Source organism: Sus scrofa, chromosome 7, assembly GCF_054392235.1.
Source record: "Sus scrofa isolate SSC_HxYL_T2T_F1_AM1 chromosome 7, Sscrofa_HxYL_maternal_Yorkshire_Landrace_v2.0, whole genome shotgun sequence".
Classification (NCBI taxonomy): Eukaryota; Metazoa; Chordata; class Mammalia; order Artiodactyla; family Suidae; genus Sus; species Sus scrofa.
Window position 1 is genome coordinate 66,587,590 of NC_139389.1, and position 21,476 is coordinate 66,609,065.

General features: G+C 55.3%; 1 protein-coding gene across 1 annotated transcript; it reads right to left on the reverse strand.

Annotated features, from left to right (window-relative positions):
- Positions 1-1,542: 1,542 nt before the first annotated feature.
- On the reverse strand, positions 1,543-17,077 carry SNX33 (sorting nexin 33). Its single transcript, XM_084968704.1, has 3 exons — positions 16,884-17,077; positions 14,443-16,305; positions 1,543-6,848 (listed from the first exon to the last, which is right to left on the reverse strand). The coding sequence occupies exons 2-3, from the start codon at positions 15,911-15,913 to the stop codon at positions 6,595-6,597; spliced, it is 1,725 nt and encodes a 574-aa protein (XP_084824830.1). The 5' UTR covers positions 15,914-16,305; positions 16,884-17,077; the 3' UTR covers positions 1,543-6,594.
- Between the last annotated feature and the right edge of the window lie 4,399 nt (positions 17,078-21,476).

The following is a 21,476-nucleotide window of genomic DNA, read 5'->3' on the forward strand; positions in this document are numbered from 1 at the left end:
AATAGCCATCTGGAACTCCTGGTATAAATGGAGAAATGGAAGCATGGAAAAGCTAAGAAACATCCCTAAAAACAAGTATGTGTAGGAGTTTCCTGGTGATGCAGCAGGTTAAGGAACCGTTGTTGTCACTGCAGCAGCTGGGATCACTGCTGTGACATGATTTTGTTTTGTCTTTTTGCCATTTCTTAGGCCGCTCCCGCGGCATATGGAGGTTCCCAGGCTGGGGGTCTTATCAGAGCTGTTGCTGCCAGTCTATGCCACAGCGACAGCAATGCAGGAACCAAGCTGCATCTGTGACCCACACTACAGCTCACGGCAATGCCGGATCCTTAACCCATTGAGCAAGGCCAGGGATCAAACCCGCAACCTCATGGTTCCTAGTCGGATTCATTAACCACTGAGCTACGACGGGAACTCCTGTGGCGTGGGTTTGATCCTGGGCCCGGGAGCTTTCACATGCCATAGGCATGGGTTCTACCCACCCCCCCACACACCCCGAAAAAAAAGAAAAGAAAAATCAAATATGTGTAGAGTAGGGTTTGTACTCAGGTCAGCACTCAGGTCCTGCCTGAGTGGTGGAGGGAAACGAACCCAGGGGCTTTGCTGTCTGGGGGGGCAGCAGGCCTGTCTCATAGAGCCCCATTCGACCCCAACCCAGAGCACTCCTTCCAGAATGGCAGCAAGGGGACTCAGGTCAGCCCAGAAGAGGCTCCGGGTGCCTCCAGCCTCCTGCCAACCTCCAACTCCTACCAACCTCCAACTCCTACCTCAGGCATCAGCCTTTTACCTCCCAGCACAGGTGGCCCAGGCCTGGGTACCACCTCAGCTGCTCTGCACCTCCATCACTGGGCCCCCTTACCTGGTCTGTAAGATGATGTTGATAATCTCGTACACACAGGGTGACTGTGAAATACGAGCCATCCAGTGTGCACCATTTTGCTGCTCGCCCTGGGGAGGGAGAAGCCCAGAGACTGGGAGACCCAGGAGCAATGGGGACCCCTTCCCAGGTAGAACCAGACCTCAGAAGACAAAGGGGTGCATGGGGTCTCTAGACAACACCCAGAGCAACTTGCACTTGACACTGTGGAATGATTTTGCCAGCCCCTTGAGGTTCCCTGAGGCCCGCAAGGTGCCAGAGCAATTGCGAGAACCCTGAGTGGGAAGGGCCAGGCCCGCAGAGGCTTCGGGGGAGGGGGGGTCAAAGGGCAGGTGGTGGGAAGGCAGGAGGTGGGGGAAGATGACCAAAGGGGCCGATGCTAACCTAGGACCAATGGTGGACACTACAGACCCAGCGCCAGGGCCCAGGAGCTCTGCAAGAACCCACCACAATGCTTGCAGCTAGGGGGGAAAAGGAGCAGCAGAACAGGGAGTTCTCCTGTGGTGCAGCAGCTTAAGGATCTGACATTGTCACTGCAATGCCTTGGGTCACTACTTTGTTGGGGTTTGGATCCCTGGCCTGAGAACTTCAGCATGCCATGGTTATGCCCCTCCCACCCAAAAAAGTAGCAAAACACCAAAAGGCAAAAGAAAGAAAAGACAGACTCAAAATGAATAAAATTTAATTAAATATCTACAAGACATGACACTGTCAAGTAATTAACTGAACCCAACTGAAATAGGTATACATGGATGACACTGAGTGTGGAAGGCAGGCAGATTTTCCTATGGGTGATAGGATGGAAGATTCAGTATCTAAAATGCAAAGTGCCAAAGGCCTGCCTAAGGTTTTCCAATGTGCCATCCCCCAAATTGATATGCCTCCCTGGGGAAAGGAGGGGTCCCCATTCGATTTCAGATTACTTTTCTCTTGGGTGGGTTAATAAGAAAGCAAAAGGGAAATTCGGGTCAGTTGTGTAAAAATGAAGCGATGTTCCTCGCACGTGTTCGTTTGTAAATGGAGATCCTGAGTCACTGCAGACGCCACTGTGCAATGCTGGCGCCAGCCTCCTCATCCCTGGGGGGCTGGCGACACTCACCCTCCTCCCAAAGCCCCCGCGCATTTCAGCCATTGCCTTGCCAGCCTCCCATTCTTCCACACCTCTGGAGTGAGATCTGCCACACGCTCCTGCTCTGGACCTACATGAGTTACTCAAGGTGGCTTTAGGGAATGAAGCCAGAGAGTTGGCTCCAAGTCCAGCCCTGCCTGGGTCCCACTGTGTGATCCTAGGCAGGTCCCATCCTCCCTCTGGTCAAGTCTGGGTGTCTTCATCTGTGAAATGGAATAATGATGCCTACCAGGGCTTCCGCGAGGACCCAGGAGGCTGCAGCTGTGTGAGACACTGCTTTTTAAACAGACTGGACTGCATTGGGGTTTGACTAACAAAACAAAACTGAAGGAAAAAAGCTTTGTTGAACCTCAGAGTGGGGTTTCACAATCAGCCCTTCTGAGCTGTGCCTGGGGGAGGTGAATTTTTATGTGTCCCCATAGTCTTTTGACCAGGGCTCACCATCTCCTCTTGCCCCAACCAGCGGGAGGGAGGTGCCAGAGCCAAAATGGTGGGGAAGCAGGTTGGAGTGGGTTGGGGTGAGAGAGGGCGCCAAGCCTGCTTGGCTCCTGGAGGCCTGAGTCAGCAGGCAGGCAGGCAGGCAGGGCGGGCCCAGTGCTCGCAGGCTTGGGGAGGAGATGGTGCAGGAATGTTCCTCCCGCCCAGGCCTGGGCCCTGCCCACCTCATCCTGGCTCCTGCTCTTGTGGATGCTGCAGCCTCAGCTCTGGCTCCAGAGATGGGAGATGGCAGGAGCTTGGTTGAGTGGGTTCAGCCAGGGGCCTTCAGAGGCAGCCTGGCCCTGGGGACTGGCCCAGGGGTGGGTAAGTTCAGGCCACAGAGCCTACCGGGAGCTGGGCTCTGCCCTGAGAACATCCCCCAGACCCACTGGGTTATGCAGCCAACTGCCACCCCCTCACTAGACCTCAAGTTCTCCATCTACGTGATGAGGAATTGAATGTGGTGGTGTCAGATGAAGGATGACCCCAGCTGGCTCCCCAAGGAGGTGAGGCAGGTGGAGTCCAAGAGCATCTATGTGTGTGACACCTTGGCTATGTGCATGTGCGACTTTGTGGCCACATGTGTCTGAGTGTGTGTGTGTCACTGTGTGAGGGTACGGCAGTGTGCACAGAACCATGGTATGGCTCTGAGTAACAACATGGCTGAGACTGACACTGTGAACGGATATCAGCACGCATGTGGGTATGGACAAGTGTGGACAGAGCTCTGAACATGTGACAGCATGTGGCACAGTGGCTGGGAGTGCAATTGTGCAAGCACATGACCATGCATAGGTGTGTGGAGCCAGGTGTGACCTGTGTGCCCATGGGCAGGTTGTGTCTGTGTCTGCTTTGAGTCAGGCCACTGTGTCTGTGATCATGTGGCTGTGGCCCGGGAGGCAGAGGCAGTGCTGAGCTGGGCCCAGGGCCACAATGTCTCCCCCAGGGCCTGGCTCTACTACAACCAAGGCACGGCCATGGCACCATGACTCATGGCCCTCCTGAGTTCAGGAGGCAACAGGATGTAGGATCTGAGAGCTACCTCCACCCCCATCCTCCACATGTAGCCACAAAGCATACTTCTTTCCTGGGCTGGGCCAAGACTGGGGATCAGGGGTCCCCGACTCCCCACCTCCAGGTCCTGGTAGCTGCCCAGGGCAGAAAGAGAAGCCTTGTTTTCCACCCGGCTCAGGGAGGAAACTGGAGGCAGCTGGGCCCAGCTTAGTCTGGAACATCTGCCTGGCATGTGAACATCTGCCAGCAGGCCCAGCCACCACCAGGATACCCCCCTACACACACTGGTTCCCAGTCCCCCATTGAAAGAGGCTCTGGCCAGTCCAGACCCATCTCAAATTCCCCCAACACCCCAACCAACACAGAGATAGAAAGAAACCAGAGAGAAGAGCCCTGACGTCCTCACTTCCCACCACATACAGGTCTGTCTCAGCCTAGAGACCTCAGGATGCCCAGAGGAGGCTTGGCTCATCCCAAGACTTCACGTTCTGATGTCTTTCCTAGGTCCAAGCCCCTCCCCCTGAGGATGGAAGGTGTAGGACGTGGCCCGCCTCAAGGAAGAATCACAGAGAGCAACTCTATTCCCAAGACAAAGTATAAGCAGAGGACTTTCTGGGCACCGTGAGTTAAGGAGAGCATTCCCACCAGGGACTAGCCCAGGGAAGAAGACCCCCTAGACCACCCAGTGGTCAGACTGCCCACTGCAGAAGGCCGCCTGGAGGTCAAAGCTGGGAGGAGGTTAAGGGTGGGAAGGTCCTCGGACGGGTTGGAAAATGAAAGCAGAGCAGGGAGGAGAGAGGGGAAAATTCCACAGAAAGTCCCAAAGCTGACCTAATTCTGACCCAGGGCCAGGGGCCCATTCCAGAAGTTCCTCTGAGGACACTCTGCCCTGAACAGGGAAGCTCAGCCTCCCCTTAACCTTTGCACCTGCTGCCTCTTACTCCATCTCACTGCCACGAGCTTCCCGGGCCCCTGGCTAGGCCAAAGCCTCCCCTGATGGCTGGAGCCTGGCAGCCCTCCTCCACCAAGTCCCCATTGCCCCGAGAGAAGTGTGGGTCCACAGCACTCCTCTTCCCTGTGTGCAAACAGATTCCCTGTTTGAACAGATTCAAGGGGTCCGCCTCGGTTTGCAACCTGGCAGCCATTGCAGGGCTGGGCACCCTGGACTGCCCGGGGAAGGAAGACACAGTTTCTGAGTCCCATCCCCTCTCCAGACTGGGACTTTCTGGGGGCCAGACTGAGACATGCCCTCCTGGGGAGAGGAACCTTCTATCGATTAGACTTGTCCCCTCTTTATGTGACCCTCAGTCCTGGACCGCAGAGCAGCACAGCCAAAACCCTGGCAGGATGCCACCCATTTGAGAGATGAGAAGAGTGAGGTCTGAGAAAGGCATGCATCCCACCAGCCGGGGTCCGCGGCCACCTCTAGCTCCCCAGCCAGCCCCTCCCACCAGCACGGCCCTCCCCTCAACATTTGAGGTTCTGGGGCAAATGTTGTGTCCATCATGACCTCAGAATCTGGTCCAGTGGCTCCCAGGGACAATTAGGGGTCCATCCTTCCCTCACCCTCATCCCCTCGACCCCCAGGATCCAAATAAGGAGCCATGCCTGTGTTATCTTAATTGTAAAAGGTTTATCAAGAAAACAAGAAAGAAAGATTGAAGCCAAAGCAACCTGGAACACCCATGACCTCTGGGGAAGGCCAGCAGTGGCACCTGTCAGTTCCCCCCAACTCGCTGCTGGACCACGCCCTGGCCTGAGGGGCTGGGAGTAGCCCCCTTGAGGATGTAAACATGGCTGGGAGACAGCACAGTCCCACCAGGACCCGGCCTGGCATCACAGTGAGAGTGGCAGTGGGCAGGTGGGCCCAAGCCTGCTTGGAGTGTGGGAGCTATTGCTGGTGAACTCAGATACCCAGTCACTTTTGGATGTTCCCTCCAGGAAGGTGCCACTGGGGTCCTCGGGGGCCGAGGCCTGTCTCAGCACCTTGGTCCCCTAACCAAGGGGTGGGGGCTCAGCTAGTGAAGGAGAGTAAGGAGGGAGCTGGCCTGCAGCCCCTCCTGCAGGGGGTGGGGGTGGGTGTGGGACAGGGACATGGGAGCAAAGCAGATACCTTCCCTCTATCGTCCCGACCAAGGGGGCACCGCACTTGCTTGGGGAAGATTAAGGAGAGAAGAGGGGGTGTTTTCATGCCTCTGAAGCTTTGGCCATGCTGTTCCTCTCCTCTGAATGCCCTACCCTCGGACTGTCCCCACTTACTGTCTGGCAGATCCTTGTCATTCTTCAAGACAGTGCTCCAATGTCACCTACTCCGTGGAGTCATCCCTGACCAGCAGAATGAGTGAGTGGGCCCTTCTGCGAGCTTCCTGGAACCCCTCATTCACCACAGGTCATTCTGATTTTGTTTTTTTGTTTGTTTGTTTGTTTGTTTTTGTCTTTTTTTGCCATTTCTAGGGCCACTCCTGCGGCATATGGAGGTTCCCAGGCTAGGGGTTGAATCGGAGCTGTAGCCGCCGGCCTATGCCAGAGCCACAGCAACGCGGGATCCGAGCCGTGTCTGCAACCTACACCACAGCTCACGGCAACACCCGATCCTTAACCTACTGAGCAGGGCCAGGAATTGAACCCGCAACCTCATGGTTCCTAGTCGGATTTGTAAACCACTGAGCCACGACGGGAACTCCAACCACAGGTCATTCTGCACTGCCCCTGCCTGTTTCTGTGTCTGACCGCCACCTCGACCAGGGCCCTCCCTAAAGGCAGGCATGTTGCAGCCCTGGATGCTCAGCCAAGGCCTGGGAGTTTGCTGAATGGACGAGGGGTGGTGGCAGGGGATTGAGTGCTAGAGGCTCAAGGGGAGGCTAAGACCCTGGCCCAGCCTCAAATGACTGACCAGCAGCCCAGGCCTTGGGCGGAAGGGCTCCTGGCCCTGTTCTCACCCCTGCTGTGCCCCCACTTCTAAGGGATGGGGGATAGCTATGACTCTTCCAAAGCCCCCCCAACCTCCCCCAGGCACTACTGGCGCGGGAAGGTCTGGAGGGCAGAGTGCACTGCAGTGACCAGGCCCTGGGGCGGGGAGAGGGCCAGGCACACGTGGTCAGAGGTTGTCATACATGCGCAGCGTCTTCTCCAGCTGCTGGCCCACCCGCTGGTAGAAGAGGATCTGCTGGCGCAGGTAGTTCTGCATCATGTGTTTGAAGTCGAGCTCGCGGCGCTGGTGGAAGTGGTTCATCTCAGCCTGAAGGGCGAAGCCTACCACGCGGCAGCGCCTGCGAATGCCATCTGCCTCGTCCTGCGCCATTCGGCCCTCGTCACTCATGCGTTGGCTCTCCTTCACCTTGGCGAAGGCACCTGGTGTGGGCAGAGTGGAGGATAAGGCAGGTTAGGGCTCCGGTCTCCCCCATTCGCTCCCTAATCCCTCTGGGAGACACCTCGAGAGCAGACAATACACTCATCAGTCCAACTCAGGGCTCGCTCCTGGACTCCAGACCCATGGTCCAGCCACATGGGTGTCTCCATCAGGATGTCCCCCAAACCCTCACCTTCAGCACATCCTAAACCAGATGTACCATCTTGCCACCGTCAACAGCCCACACCTGACTAGTCACAGTCCTGCCGGTTGTATTATTTTCTAGGGCCAGGCTGTTCCTACCCACCGCAGACCTCATCTCCTCTCATGCCAGCTCCCCTTCCAGCTCAGGTATCACCTCCTCCAGGAAGCCTTCCCTGCAGTCCCACTGCATCAGGTGCCTCTCAGTGCTCCCAGATGCCCTGGGCTTCTCCCTATCACAGCTCCCAGGCTCCCTGTGGTTTCTCTGACTGCCTCCCTCTGGGCTGTGAGTTCAAATTCTCCCATGCCCAGAACAAAGCCTAACCCACGGAACATCCTGACATGAGTCTGCTAAGCTGACTCAACCTCAGTGGACCACCACAACAGGACCCCCATGGGTCTCCCCACCTCAGTTCCAGCCTCTGAGAGGTTCTCCACAGCACCCAAAGAACAGCCAAGCTGGGCACCTACAGCTCCAAGCTTCCCCTGGCTTCCCTCTGCCTGCAGATCAAGGACCCCTGTTCTCCCAGCCTGTGAGGCCCTCTGGGAATTACGTCCTGCACCCATTCAACACTAACCCCACATTCATCGAACTCACTCTTGCCTACCCTCCTATGGCTGCCTCCTGGACCCCTCAGCATAATTCAAAGGTCTGATCAGGTGCCACTTCTGCCCAGAGGATCCTCCACTGCCCCCAGGCAGACTGCCGCCCACCTCACCGCCCCAGGGTTCCCCCACCCCCATCACACTGCCTCAAAGGCTACCTGGAGGTTTCCTTCTCAGCCCCCACCTCTAGGGAACTAGAGGAAGCCATTCTAATAACCAGGTGACAGACGGCGGTCAGGGGATGAACCTGGAGAAGGGACTCAATTTGGAAGAATCCGAATGAATCAACAAGCAATTGAGGAAAGAATTTGGGTTCTGGAGTTCCCATCATGGCTCAGTGGTTAACGAATCCGACTAGGAACCATGAGGTTGCGGGTTCGATCCCTGGCCTCGCTCAGTGGGTTAAGGATCTGGCGTTGCCGTGAGCTGTGGTGTAGATTGCAGACACAGCTCGGATCCTGAGTTGCTGTGGCTGTGGTGTAGGCCAGCAGCTACATCTCCAATTAGACCCCTAGCCTGGGAACCTCCATGTGCCACGAGTGTGGCCCTAGAAAAGGCAAAAAGACAGGGGGGAAAAAAAATATATTTGGGTTCTGATTTAACAGGCACTTGATGGATTGCGCACTGAGGCCGGTGGGGGGAGCTGCTGAGAAGGGGGCGGTTTGGCGTGCACTCCTTGCAGGGCTGTAGGGAATCCACTGTGCCAAGAAGAGTAAGGAGGTGGCGAGGGTTAGCACGGAGGATAGCACGCTCCCCAAGCACTTCAAAAGCATCCACTGCACACAAACAACATGCTCATGCTCCGTGCTCCCCACTTCTCCCTTGCGGGGGCCTCCTAGGAACCTTCGAAACATGTTCCTTTTACTCTCAAGTTGTTCACTGCATTCAAGATTATTTTCGTGTGTGTGTGTGTGTCTTTTTGCCTTTTCTAGGGCCGCTCCCATGGCATAGGGAGGTTCCTCAGCTAGGGGTCCAATCGGAGCTGTAGCCACCAGCCTACGCCAGAGCCACAGCATAGCCAGATCTGAGCCATGTCTGCGACCTACACCATAGCTCACGGCAACGCTGGATCCTTAACCCACTGAGCGAGGCCAGGGGTCGAACCTGCGTCCTCATGGATGCTAGCGAGATTCATTTCCACTGAGCCATGATAGGAACTCCTCCTAAGATATACTTAGTGAACATGTACTAAGTGCTGGAAATCACTCTGAATGCCCTTAGGAACAGCACCCATATTCAAGGGCAAGTATGTGGCTAATTGGCTAATAGGGGGCCACTGCAGAAAGGGCCACTTTGCCTTCGGCTCAAATTCAGAACATTTCCAGGGCTGCTCACACAGCACCCAAAAGAACTCTGCAGCCCCCAGCTCCTGGCCCACTCGGTCGTTTCACCACCTTCCTTGAAGCACCCATTGCCTTCTATTCCATCCCGCCTGTCCCAGCCCACGCAGAAGAAGAGGGATCGCCCCAAAGCCCAGGACGAGGACTCCATATGGGACTTCAGATCCGGAGTGGCCCTCGAGGCCAGCTGTCCACTCCCCCCTACACCTACTGTACAGAGGAAACTCAGGCCCTGACGAGAAGGGGCTTGCCAAGGGGGTCGCAGCCTCCTTCCTGCCCCATAAGTCAGGGAGGCCTACCCCTCCACAGCTGGGAGTGGACACCACTTCTACTGCAGGGAGCCCAGTCAGGTCCCCCAGGCACATGTGTGGGTGCCCAGACCATGGACCCAGGAATCTGAGACACTCCTAAGGGGTAGGGACAACCCCAGGAAGAAAGGCAGAAAACAGCAGGACAAAGAAACCAGAGTTAGGCTTCAAACAAGGGAAACTAGGACCTGAATTCCACCTTCCTAAGAAAGTCTGAGTAGGAGTTCCCGTCGTGGTTCAGTGGTTAACGAATCTGACTAGAAACCATGAGGCTGTAGGTTCGATCCCTGGACTCTCTCAGTGGGTAAGGATCCGGCGTTGCTGTGAGCTGTGGTGTAGGTGGCAGACACGGCTTGGATCCCAAGTTGCTGTGGCTCTGGCGTAGGCTGATGGCTACAGCTCCAACTGGACCCCTAGCCTGGGAACCTCCATATGCCACAGGTGAGGCCCTAGAAAAGGCAAAAAAACAAAAAAAAAAAAAAAGAAAGAAAGAAAGTCTGGGTACAGCAGGGTAGACCTGCTTTCGAGGGGGCTTTTCTTGGAGTTCCAGCTGCGGTGCAATGGGATCGGCAGCATCTTGGGAGCGCTGGGATGCAGGTTTGATCCCCAGCCCAGCACAGTGGTTAAGGATCTGGCGTTGCCACATCTACGGCTTAGGTCACAACCACAGCTCGGATCCCATCCTTGACCTGGGAACTCCATATGCCACAAAAGGGTGGCCAAAAAAAGAGGGCTTTTCTTGCCCATGGCCTTTTTCTTGTCCATGACTTTTCTTGCCCAGGAAGGAAACTGAAGCCCAGATAACAGGAATGAATCTATTGCAACTTCGAGGTATCCACAGACAGGCAGGGAGCCAGGGATGGGGGGCAAAGGCTGCAGGGGGGAGGCAGAGCCCCACCCTGTGCTCTGTCACCCCTCCACCCTGTGACTCAGATGTGGGGCTGGGACCAGCTAACACTAAATCGCCCCAGAGACAGACTGGGAGTCAGGGCTCGGGCCTGCACCTCTGCATTCCACCTAAGACTCAACCCAAGAGCTGAGGCCCCAGGGGCGCCTCCTGCCCTGCAGTTGTCCTGTAGGCTGGGTCCCAGGAACAGGGAAAGGAGAGTTGAAGCCTCAAAGCCCCAAGGTCCCCAGCATATTCCCTAAACTCCCCACTTGATCCATCCTGTTGCTGCCTCTTGCAGGTAGTTACCACCCACCCTTACCAGGAGGGCTGAGTCCTAGTCCTAACTGGGTCACCTCCAGCAAGGGCTACAAGTCTCCCCACTGTCAATGGGACAGGCTGGACTAGACAGGATGCTGCTGACAGCTGCTCACAGCAGTATAGTGCTTTCAAGTTTCCACATCGGTAAAATGGGATAATAATAACAGTACCCACCCTATTGTCACAGCCGAGGTTTAAATGAACTAATGTTTAAAGGACTCAGGATGGCGCCTGACAGAATAAAAGCACCAGATGCCACAGACAACTATGTGCAAACTGCTTTTCAGTCACAACCAAGACCTAGCTGGTGGTGGCTTGTGGAGCTAGGATATGTAGTTCATGGAAGCCTAGGAAGGGAGACAATGGCCCAGGACACAGGGGCTGGACCCACCTGTTCCCCAGGCAAACACTTGGTCCTGTAAGGTCCACTTTGCTGTGGCCAACCTGTGAGCTCCACAGCCCCTCCGTTGCTTGCTCTGTGGTCCCAGGCTTGCCTCCGGCCCACCAAGGATGCCAGCTGACTTGGTGCTGGAGTACCCAAGCCCCCACCCTCGTCTTTCCCCTCTGGCTCATCTACCTCAGGCGCCCATCCCTTAGGGCACTCCCATGCCTGAGAGACACAGTAAGAAACAGCCTGGCTGTGGAGTCAGGGACGCCTGGGCTCCAATTCCTACTCTGATTATATCCCACCTCGCCGTGCCTCAGCTGAAAATGGAAGGGACACCGACCCCCAGCTTGTCATGAATCTTAGGACAGAGCCCTGGCCTGGCCGGCTCTCAGCCAGGGGCCCTGGACAGTCCCTGTTTCCCTGTGTTGTCCCCGGTAACTACGACTGAGGCTCCCTTTCACCCCCAAGAGTGCCCTGAGGCTCCCTCTCACCCCCAAGATTGGATGGTAAATTATATGGTTGCCCATCTCTTAGAAGACCCCTAAACTGAGCTCCACAGGCCGGGTCAGTGGAGAGACAGGCCGTTGGGCTTCAGCAGCACCAACCAGGTTCCATGTCCCATTTTGCTAAGTTTTTTCAGGGGAGAAATCTCACCCAGGGTCGCCTCAAAGGCACCATTTGTTGAAATCCTGGTCTCCTTCCTTCCAAGGCCTCCCCACACTCTCACTATCTTTCAGATCCATAACCAGGCTGGACAGAATCCGGGGGGCCCCGGGCCCAACTTTCCTGCTCCTTCCTCTGTGAAAGGCTTCTATCCACAAGGCCAACAGAACACCTTCTCCCCTCATCAGGCTGTGTTTGCCCCCACAGCCTGCCCAATTCTGTCTCAGCCAGATTTCAAGCTCTCCTCCCTCCCTCACCCCACCATAGGCCTAGAAGTGGCAGTGCAGAACCCAGAAAGAGAAAGAGTAAGCCCAGAAGAACTTGGCCTAATGGGGAGGGGTCCCCCAGGTAAGGGAGAGTGAGTCAGCCTCTGCCTGAGGTTGAAGACATCGCCATGAGGGCTATTGGCCCCTCACCTTAGAAACACTTCCAGTGGAAACTCAGAGGGGCCTCACTCAGCTCTGTCTCCCTGCCCCAGGGCCCGGCTTTACTCTCTCCTGCTTCAACGGGAGCCTGGAAGCCCTGAGGAGGCGGCTGCCTTCCTGCTTCGAGCTCTGCCCTGGGCGAGGGTCCCCAGACACTGCGCAGGGGCAGCTGTTGCATCACCTCTCCTGTTTCCCTCCCCAGCTGCCCACACAGAAACACGCCATCCAAGGAGCTGGTCGAACCAGCTTTCCCAGACCCTAGCGCGGCAGTGAGCGTGGCTCCACTTCCGCACAGGGAGACACCTGCCCCAGTGGGCCCCAGCTGGCCCCGGCCACTACCCCGCCCTATCCCTGCCCCAGGGCCCAGAGTCGGAACTAAGGCATCACTCTGTCCTCAACCAGACCCTCCCCCAGAGTCTCTCCCACCTCCAAAGCTAAGAGCTCACCGTGTCCATCCTCCTTTGTTTAATTTTTTTCCTCTCTCTCTCTCTTTTTTTTTTTTTTTTTAGTTTTTTTAGGCCTGTACCTGTGACATATGGAAGCTCCCAGGTTAAGGGTCAAATCGGAGTTGCAGCTGCCAGCTTACACCACAGCCACAGCAACACTGAATCCAAGCCACATCTGTGCCCTATGCCACAGCTTATGCAACACCAGATCCTTAACCCCCTGAGTGAGGCCAGGGATTGAACCTGCATCTTCATGGATCCTAGTGGGGATCTTAACCCACTGAACCACAATGGGAACACCACATTGTCCCTTGTTTTTTTCTGTTTTGTTTTTTGTTTTTTTGTGGTTTTTTGTCTTTTTGCCTTTTCTAGGGCTGTTCCTGCAGCACATGGAAGTTCCCAGGCTAGGAGTCTAATCAGAGCTGTAGCCACTGGCCTACACCACAGCCACAGCAACGCGGGATCCCTCCAAGCTGCGTCTGCGACCTACACCACAGCTCACGGCAATGCCAGATCCTCAACCCACTGAGCAAGGGCAGGGATCAAACCTGCAACCTCATGGTTCCTAGTCACATTCGTTAACCACTGCGCCACGACGGGAACTCCCGCCCCTTGTTTTATAGACCAGGAAACTAAAGCCCAGAGAGGGGGAGGCGCACAGCAAACTGGGGGCAAAGAAAGGGCCAGAACTCAAGCCTCAATGTCTCCTGAAGCTGAAAGAAGGGCAAGAGGAAGAGAGGTATGTGGAGGAGAGAAAAAAAGAAAGAGAGGAGAAGAAGGAAGAGAAAGTGAGGGGAGAAAGGAGGCTAGGAGCTGGAAGAATTCTAGAAGTTAACCTGCTGGTGAAGCAGAACAAGGCTGGTTTACTCTAGACTCTGCCGGGGACCAGGGTAGGGTGGTGGTGCTTTGGTGGTGCTTGCTGTCCCCCAGCTTAGCCTGGAGCTCTGCCTCCTGGCCCCACCCAGAGGAAAACTCCCCACCAAGCCAGGCCTGACCTCAGGGCCTAGGGGCCTGGGAGCCAGCCCCACGCCCTGCAGACGTTCTTCCTGAGTTACCAAGCAGCCCTGGGGAGGACCACGCCTCTCTCCTGTCCTGCCTGTAGTCCCTGGGACCCAGGCACCTGCCGGGTCAGTCCCTGACTCACTGCTCAGGCCAGAAGAGAGGCCAGGCTCAGGAAGAGTGAATTGGATGGACAAAGTGGGTAGTGCCCTGGACCCCTGCTTTCTCCCCCAGCCCAGCCCGGGTGCCCCTAGGTGACCCAGCTATGAGTCACTTCCCTGGCAGTTCCTTGACAGCCCCACAGTAACAGGGACCCTTCCTGTTCCTCCCCTAGGGAGGGGGCCGTGAGAACTCAACACATAGCTGGGCTTGGGAGGTAGCCAATATGGATGTGTCTTTGGGGAGGCGCAGGAGGAAGGGACAGTCCCAGCTGGGCCATGGACTCCCTGTACAACCACCCTTCTGTGGACACAGCTTCTTCACCTGCAAAATGGGGGAAGCCACCCTCCTGAACACAGATAGGCAGCTCACAGATAGGGTGTGCAGCACTGAGAACAGGCTCTGAAGAGGCAAAGGCAGGGAGGCAAGCTTGTGAGGAGCGGGAAGACCAGCTACATTCTGTACTCTCGTTATCTGGGTCTGTGTCCATGTCCCCCATGAGCCTGTGGGCTCTTCAAGGGCACAGAGCTCCGTACTCCCAGAACCCAGCCTGAACCTGAAGGGCTCAGTTTATCAGGAAACAGAGAAAACAAATGAATGAATGAATGAATGAATGAAGAAGGTGAGCCATGAGCTCCATGAGGACAGGGATCAGACCTGTCCATAATAACACCCCTGAACCTAGAATAGCACCTGCCCCCTGGTAGGCACTCAACACACCTGTTGAATAAATGAATGAGACAAAGACAGAAAGACCGACTGCACTGCTGTGCTCCACCTAGGCCATCCTCACACCACTAGTGCCCGGCAGAGTGGAGATGCTGTCAGGGGCTCCAGCCTGCACCAGCTCTTACCTTTCTGCAGGTGGATGATGTCGGGGAAGTTGGAGAGCAGGCCCTGGTAGAGAGAAAGCGTGTCGAGCATCTGGAAGAGGTCGTTCTTGGGCTGCTCAGCAAACATCTCACCAACAGCTTCATAGGTACGGCCCGTGTGAGAAATGGCGCTGTTGAGGGCCTCAGAGCTGAAGGGGGGATCCATCTGGAAGGCATGGCTGATGGCCTGAAAGGCATTGCCCAGCTTCTGGAATTCCTTGCGGAAGCCCCCCACATGCTTGCGCACCAGCTCCGATGCTATGGTGCTGAGCTGCAGGACGCTGTCGTCCATCTTCTTGCTGAAGGCTTTGAAGGTGTCCACCCGGTCCTCCACATCCTGCAGGTCCTGGTGCTCCGTGGGGATCTGGAAGGTGAGCAGGAAGCTGGCACCCACCATCTCGTCCTTCTCGGCCCGGCGTTTGCCCATCTTCCACTGCTTGTCATCCAGGCAGCTGAGGAAATGCTGGAAGCCCTCGTACTGGGATAGCACAGGGTGGCTGGTCATGTGGTCCATCCAGAGGATGAGCCGCCGTTTCCGTTTCTCAATGAAGTCCTCCTCAAAGCGGCCTGTGGCCTGCTTCTCTGGCAAGTGGGGCACCGAGATGACAGTGAACTTGTGCAACAGGCGGTTATAGAGCCAGTCAAAGTGTTTGTAACGCCTGTAGACAGGTGAGCCGGCGTGGGTGGGTGTGAGCTTGTAGGAGATGTAGCTTTTGATGCCCTTGAATTTGGTCTGTTTGGTGGGGTCCTCTACCGAGCAGGCAAATGGGTGGGGGTTGGCCTTCCACTGGGGGCCTCGAGGGCCCATTTCAATGGAGTATGTCTCTGCGATCTTGGCCATCATGGGCACATCACCCAGGATGAAGGCCTCCACGCCAGAGCGCACGAAGCACGAGAAGCGATTGAGGTTGCGCCCCACCACGCTGCCTCGCTTGGCAGATGCCAAGCTGTCCTGCCGCTCGAGGGGTGGCTTTGGCCGAAAGGCCATATGTTGGCTGGGGTATGCACCAGGGTAGGAGAGGTTGAGTGGGGGGTGCCCATTGGTGCCCAGCCCACCAGCCCGTGGCTCCTCTACCACTGTGCAGCCATCATCCCAGTCATCCCAGTCATCATCATCGTCCTCCTCAAAGCTGCCCTGGTTTGAGAGGAAGCCACTGCCCCCAGCACTCCTGGAAGGGTTGGCCACACTGGAGCTGTCATACAAGCTCACCTCAGTGCCCAGAGAGCCTGCAGGGCTGCTAGAGTAGTCAGCATGGTTGGCACTCGTGCCAGAACGGATGATCTCCACGTAAGAGGCAGGGAAGAGCCCTGTCTCACCGCGGCTGTTCTGGCCCTGCAGCCAGCCATCCAGGGAGGTCTCGCTGAAGATGACCAGGTCCTCATCCTGCTGGATGCTGATCTCCTCTTTGTTCTCACTGCGGAAGTCATAGAGGGCTCGGCCTTTTAGTGCCATGGCTGGGTCAGTGGAACAGAAAGACGAGGAGAGGGTCCTGCCCAAAACTGGAGAGAGACACTTGCTAGGGTGTCCAAGGATGCACCAGCAAGCAGAGGCCTGCCACAGCCCTTGGACTCTCCGCCCCTGGGGGGGGGGGGTGTTCTCGGTATCCACAGATGGTGTCAGCCTCACTCTCTTCAAAGCAATATCCACAGGTCAGAAACCGACCTACCAGGTCTCCCCGCACATGCCTGTGAGCAGGGAGGGTTCATGTCCACAGTCTTCCTCCCTTCCTTCCGCAGCCCCTGAGGGGGAGTCTCTCCTCCTCCCACAGTCAGAAGAAAAGTCAAGTGACTCGAGAAATCGGCTCTGAAAGGGCAAGAATTCGACACTTTCCACTGGAACGTGTTCTAAAATAGAAGAGAATCACTTGGAAACCACCGTCCCAGAAACCCGGCGGCAGCGCTGGCTCCCAGCTCCTTCTGGCTCTTCAGGCCCCGGGAGGCTCTCAAATTCCTCCGCAGATCTGCCCCTTCCTCCTTCCTCCTCCTCTTCCTGGGCCACTGGGTTTTCAAAAATCCAGAAAATCCAAGAGGGGCAAGGAGAAAAGCAGCAGCCTCCTGAATCGAATCCAAGGGTGGATGTGTCCGGCTTCACAACGAGCCAGGCCGGGAAAACAAGGACCGAGGCTTACACAACAGGCCGCCAACTCCTCGACCCCGGCGGCCCGCCGCGCCCCCAGCCCCCAGCCCGCTCGGTTGTCCTCTCCCCGCCCCCAAGTGGCCAGCCCCCTCCCCGGGGAAGAAGGGGACGCGACGAGGCGCTCAGGCGACTTCTGGCCACTAGCTGAGTGGCCTCTTTTGTTTGTTTAATTCCTCAGCAGTTTCTGAGCCTGAGTCTGACCCTGATCTGAGTCCAAGGACCCTCGTCCAAAGGTAACCCCAGCGGTAACCGGCCCCGGCGCGTAGACCCCCCGCCCCTCGCGTACACACAAACACTCAACAGGGAGTTTGGCGAGTCAGCTCCGAAGTGCAGATAGCCCGCCCGGGCGTCTGACCGTCGGTCCTCTGCTCTACCCCGCGGGGTTCCGCCGGTGGGCGGTTGGCCGGTGGCGGGTGGGCGCCGGTGGGTGGCGGGCTGCGCCCCCAGCCCTCCTTCTTCTCCAGCGTTCGCAGCCACTCTGCGCCGCCAGAGAGAAGCCAGCTCCAAAACAACAAAAAAAGGCAATTCCGGGAGGTGGCGTCCCAAGGAAGGAGGGAACAGCGGAGTGGGGGTGGGGGGGAGGTGAGGGGTGGGGACAGGGAGAGAGAAGGAAAAGCAGGCTGGGGAATTGGGCAAACTCCACTGCACTTCCGTGCGTCCTGGCTGGCCAAGGACGGCCCGGCTCCGCCCTCCCGCGGGCCTGGGGCGCAAGAGCTCGGCTCCCGCCTACTTTTAGCTTTTCTTTTTGGCCGTCGCCTTCACTCCCTCGCGCCGAGATCGGGATACGCGAGCGAGGAGACCACTGGAACTAGGGGGCCCGCAAGCCTCCAGGGCCAGCCCCTAGGGCAGCCGCACCCCTCTGCCCATCTGGCCCCGCTGGGAGACACCTCTCGCCCGGAGAGGCTTAAGCGCCGCGCGGGGGAGCTCTCCAGCCGCCGCCTCGCCTCCCGGGCTCCGTCACCCTCCAGCCTTTTCCATGACGCAAGTGAGGGAAAACTCCTAAAGTTTTTAGAGTGCGGTGCTCCAAGGTGTGCGCCAGAGTTGGAACCTGGGAGAGAGGATGTGCGGAAAGCCGCAGACGCCACCTCCCACTCCTCTGTCCCCCACCCCCCGCTCCGGCGGGACGCGGCACCGCAGTGGCGCCGCCTGGGGATTGTTCTCTGGAGGGGGTCCCATCGCCAGAGGCGCCCTCATGGAAGAAGCCGAAGCCCAAGCCTGAACCGGCTGAGATACTGGTCTCTGCAGGTCCTAGGTACCCTAGCTAGACAGAGCCAGGGGCACCCCTATCCTGGGCGAATTCCTTCAGCAGGGGAGACAAAATCCCTTGTATGTAGCGATGGGGAACAAGCCCAGGCACAGCCCGGTTCTTGTTGCTTTGTACGGCTGCGGCTGCGGAGTCACGATGTTCTGTCTTGGCCAGCAGCCGCGAAGAGAGAGGGGTGGTCGGGGTCGGGTTCTGGGGAGAGGTAAAGGGGGCTTGACCTTGCTCACTGATTCTGACAGGCATTGTGCTGGGCACTGGGGATTAGAGTACGGCAATGCAGTCGGGGTTCCTGCCCTGGATAGTTTACAGTCCACCCTCTTGTCCTTCATTAATTCATTCATTCTGTCTCTGTCTCATTCATTGAGTCATGCATTCAAGGAAATATTAACTGAATATTCAGTACCAATCCCCCTGGGCTTCAAAGACAAGTAAGACGTTGTCTTTACCTACCAGAAGCTCAGGTGAGTCAGGATAAGTAAAGAGATATTCCTCCATCAGTGTGACCAATGCCCTGAAGTGGGAATGGGAGGGCACCGATTCCAGCCTGGGTTGAGCATGGGGATCAAGGAAGGCTTCCTAAAGGAGGAGGTGCTTAAGATGAGGCAAAGGCTTCAGCCCATATTCCCCTTCCTGGCTATATAACTAGAACTTCCCTCCCCCTCATTATTCTTCCCAATTGCAGATTGACTGCCACAAGGTAGTGCTATAAAGTTAGGTAAATTTGGCTGTTTTTCGTCTGTTTGTCTTTTTAGGGCTGCGCTCATGGCATACAGAGGTTCCCAGGCTAGGGGACGAATGGGAGCTGTAGCTGGCGGCCTACACCACAGCCACAGCAACGTGGGATCTGAAACTTATCTGCAACCTACACCACAGCTCATGACAACGCCAGATCCTTAACCCACTGAGCAAGGCTAGAGATCAAACCTGAATCCTCATGGATACTAGTCTGGTTCATTAACCACTGAGCCATGACGGGAACTCCCTAAATTTGACTGTTTTGAAAGATATGATATGCAGGCCTCTGGCTCCAAGACCTAATTTCATTGGCGCAGAGTAGATCTAAATCCCTATGCAGAACTGGCATTTGACAGAATAAAGGCTTATGAAATACAAAGCCCAGAAGCCCAGGTATTAATTTGCATGGAGAAATTCAACTGTCAGGCAGACCTGAATTTTTCCATCAATAGATCAAGGCAGTTTGGCCTGCTCCTTAGAAAGCCCATTTACCAGAAGGCTAGCCCGCTGAAGCTAACAGGATGGGAAGCCCCAGGATGGGAAGAGGGGATGTCATGACAAGTCTTTCAACCAAGAAAGCTTGCATTCTTGTCCCCTGACATAGGGGCAGCCTTGATTCTCAGGACTCAGTTCAGCCTAGTATCTCCAGGACTAGAGCTTGAATATGCTTCCCCCAGCTGCTTTTGGGACACTTCTTTTTATTTATTTTATTTTATTTTACTTATTTATTTATTTTGTCTTTTTGCCTTTTCTAGGGCCGCTCCTGTGGCATATGGAGGTTCCCAGGCTAGGACTCTAATAGGAGCTGTAGCCGCCGGCCCAGGCCAGAGCCACAGCAACACGGGATCCAAGCCACATCTGCAACCTACACCATAGCTCACAGCAACGCCGGATCCTCAACCCACTGAGCGAGGCTAGGGATCGAACCCGCAACCTCATGGTTCCTAGTCGGATTCGTTAACCACTGCACCACGACGGGAACTCTGGGACACTTCTTTTCTGTAATCTCTCTTCTTTTCACAGAGCCTCTCTCCAAACTGGATTTAACAACAGCAGCAACTTCCTTAGTGTTTGCTGAATGCTAGACTCTGTTGTAAATGTTTACCTCTATTAGGGATAGTCCCAACCCCCTGAGTGGCCCCCAGCCATCATGCCCATGGCCTTCAGTTGGTTCCCAAATGCTTCAGTCACACATTCACACCTTGGATTTACTCCCCTATCTATTGGGGAGGGTGGTTTCTATCCCTGGCCACTCTCTTTCTAGGTGCTTGGGAAAAACTCATTCTTTAGCTTCACAGAGATTTCCAGAAGCTTTGTCTTCTATTCCTGACCCTCTTTAAACCTATGGGTAACAGGACCCCCAGTTACCAGTCTCAGGCAACTGCAATAACCTTTATGGTTTCCCTACACCCTGTCCATTCCTTTGGGGCGAATTTCCTTTATTAATAAATTCTCCTCACATTATTCTAATTGGAGTGTGTTCTTTCTTTGCTGCTGGGACTCTGATTCAGGCACAGGAAATAACATCTATCCCCCAGACATCTCCTCCTTTAGGAAAGGAATCAGCAAGGGAGAATGGTGGGGCCAGTGGTTCCCAGGCTGACTGCTGGTGGCAGCATGGCGGACACACTGGTCTATGACTATAGTAATGCAGATAAGAGATGAAAAGCGCCTGAGATAGGGCAGGGGTAATGACCGGAGGAGAAGTAAATTTGAGATTTTATGGAGGTAGAATGACTGGAATGACAACCAACAAGCTGTGGGTGTTGCAAGAAGAGTCAACCCACATTTTTTTTAAGTAATTTTATTTATTTATTTGACTTTTTTTTTTTTTTTTTGCCTTTTTGCCATTTTTTGGGCCACTCCCGCAGCATATGGAGGTTCCCTGGCTAGGGGTCGAATCGGAGCTGTAGCCGCCAACCTACGCCAGAGTCATAGCAACGCGGGATCCGAGCCACGTCTGCAACCTACACCACAGCTCACAGCAAAGCCCGATCCTTAACCCACTGAGTGAGGCCAGGGATCGAACCCGCAACCTCACGGTTCCTAGTCGGATTCATTAACCACTGAGCCACGACGGGAACTCCATCACTTACATCTTTAGATTTTCTCCACCGGCTACTTCGCCACTTCTCTGCTTACCTTTGCACCAAATTCCTCAAAATAGCCATCTTCTATACTAGCTGCCTGCACTATCTTTCCTCTCTTTCTCTTCTTAATCCCCTCTAGCCATTCTTTCGCCCTCACACTACTGAAACTATTCTTATCAAGGTCATTGGTGACCTAGGAGTTCCTACTGTGGCGTAGCAGGTTAAGGGTTAAGAATCCTGCATTGTCACAGCTGTGGTTCGAATTCAGTCCTTGGCCTGGAATTCACATATGCCCAGAGTGTGGAAAAAAACAAAACAAAACAACAAGAACAACAAAAAACAGTCATAGGTTGTTATTCTCAGTCCTCCTCTTACTCAGCTTCTCAGTGTCATCTGACCAGAGACTCCTTCCCCCAGGACACCCTTTCTGGACTTGTACTGGGAAGACCATTCTCTCTTGGTTTCCCTTCTACTGCATTGATTCATTGTCTTCTCACCAATAATCCTTAACACTAGTAGAGTGGTCCTCTTGTTTTCTATCCATATTCACTCCTTTAACAATCTCACCCAGGCTCATGGCTTCAAACACCATCTTTCTGTCAATAATACCCAAAATTTTAAGTCTCCAGCTCAGGCCTTTCTCTAAAATATTAGACCCACATATCTTTTTCTTTGACAACTCCCTTTGGATGTCTCATAGACATCTCCAACCTAACATGTCCAAAATTGAATTTCTTTTTTTTTTTGGCTATGCCCACAGCATCTCAAAGTTCCAGGGATTGAACCCTAG

Coding starts and splice junctions, on each gene's coding strand:
- SNX33 (XM_084968704.1), bottom strand. CDS start 15,913: ATGGCACTAAAAGGCCGAGCCCTCTATGACTTCCGCAGTGAGAACAAA. Junction 6,849..14,442: donor CATCATCCACCTGCAGAAAG/GTAAGAGCTGGT, acceptor TGCCCACACCAG/GTGCCTTCGCCAAGGTGAAG.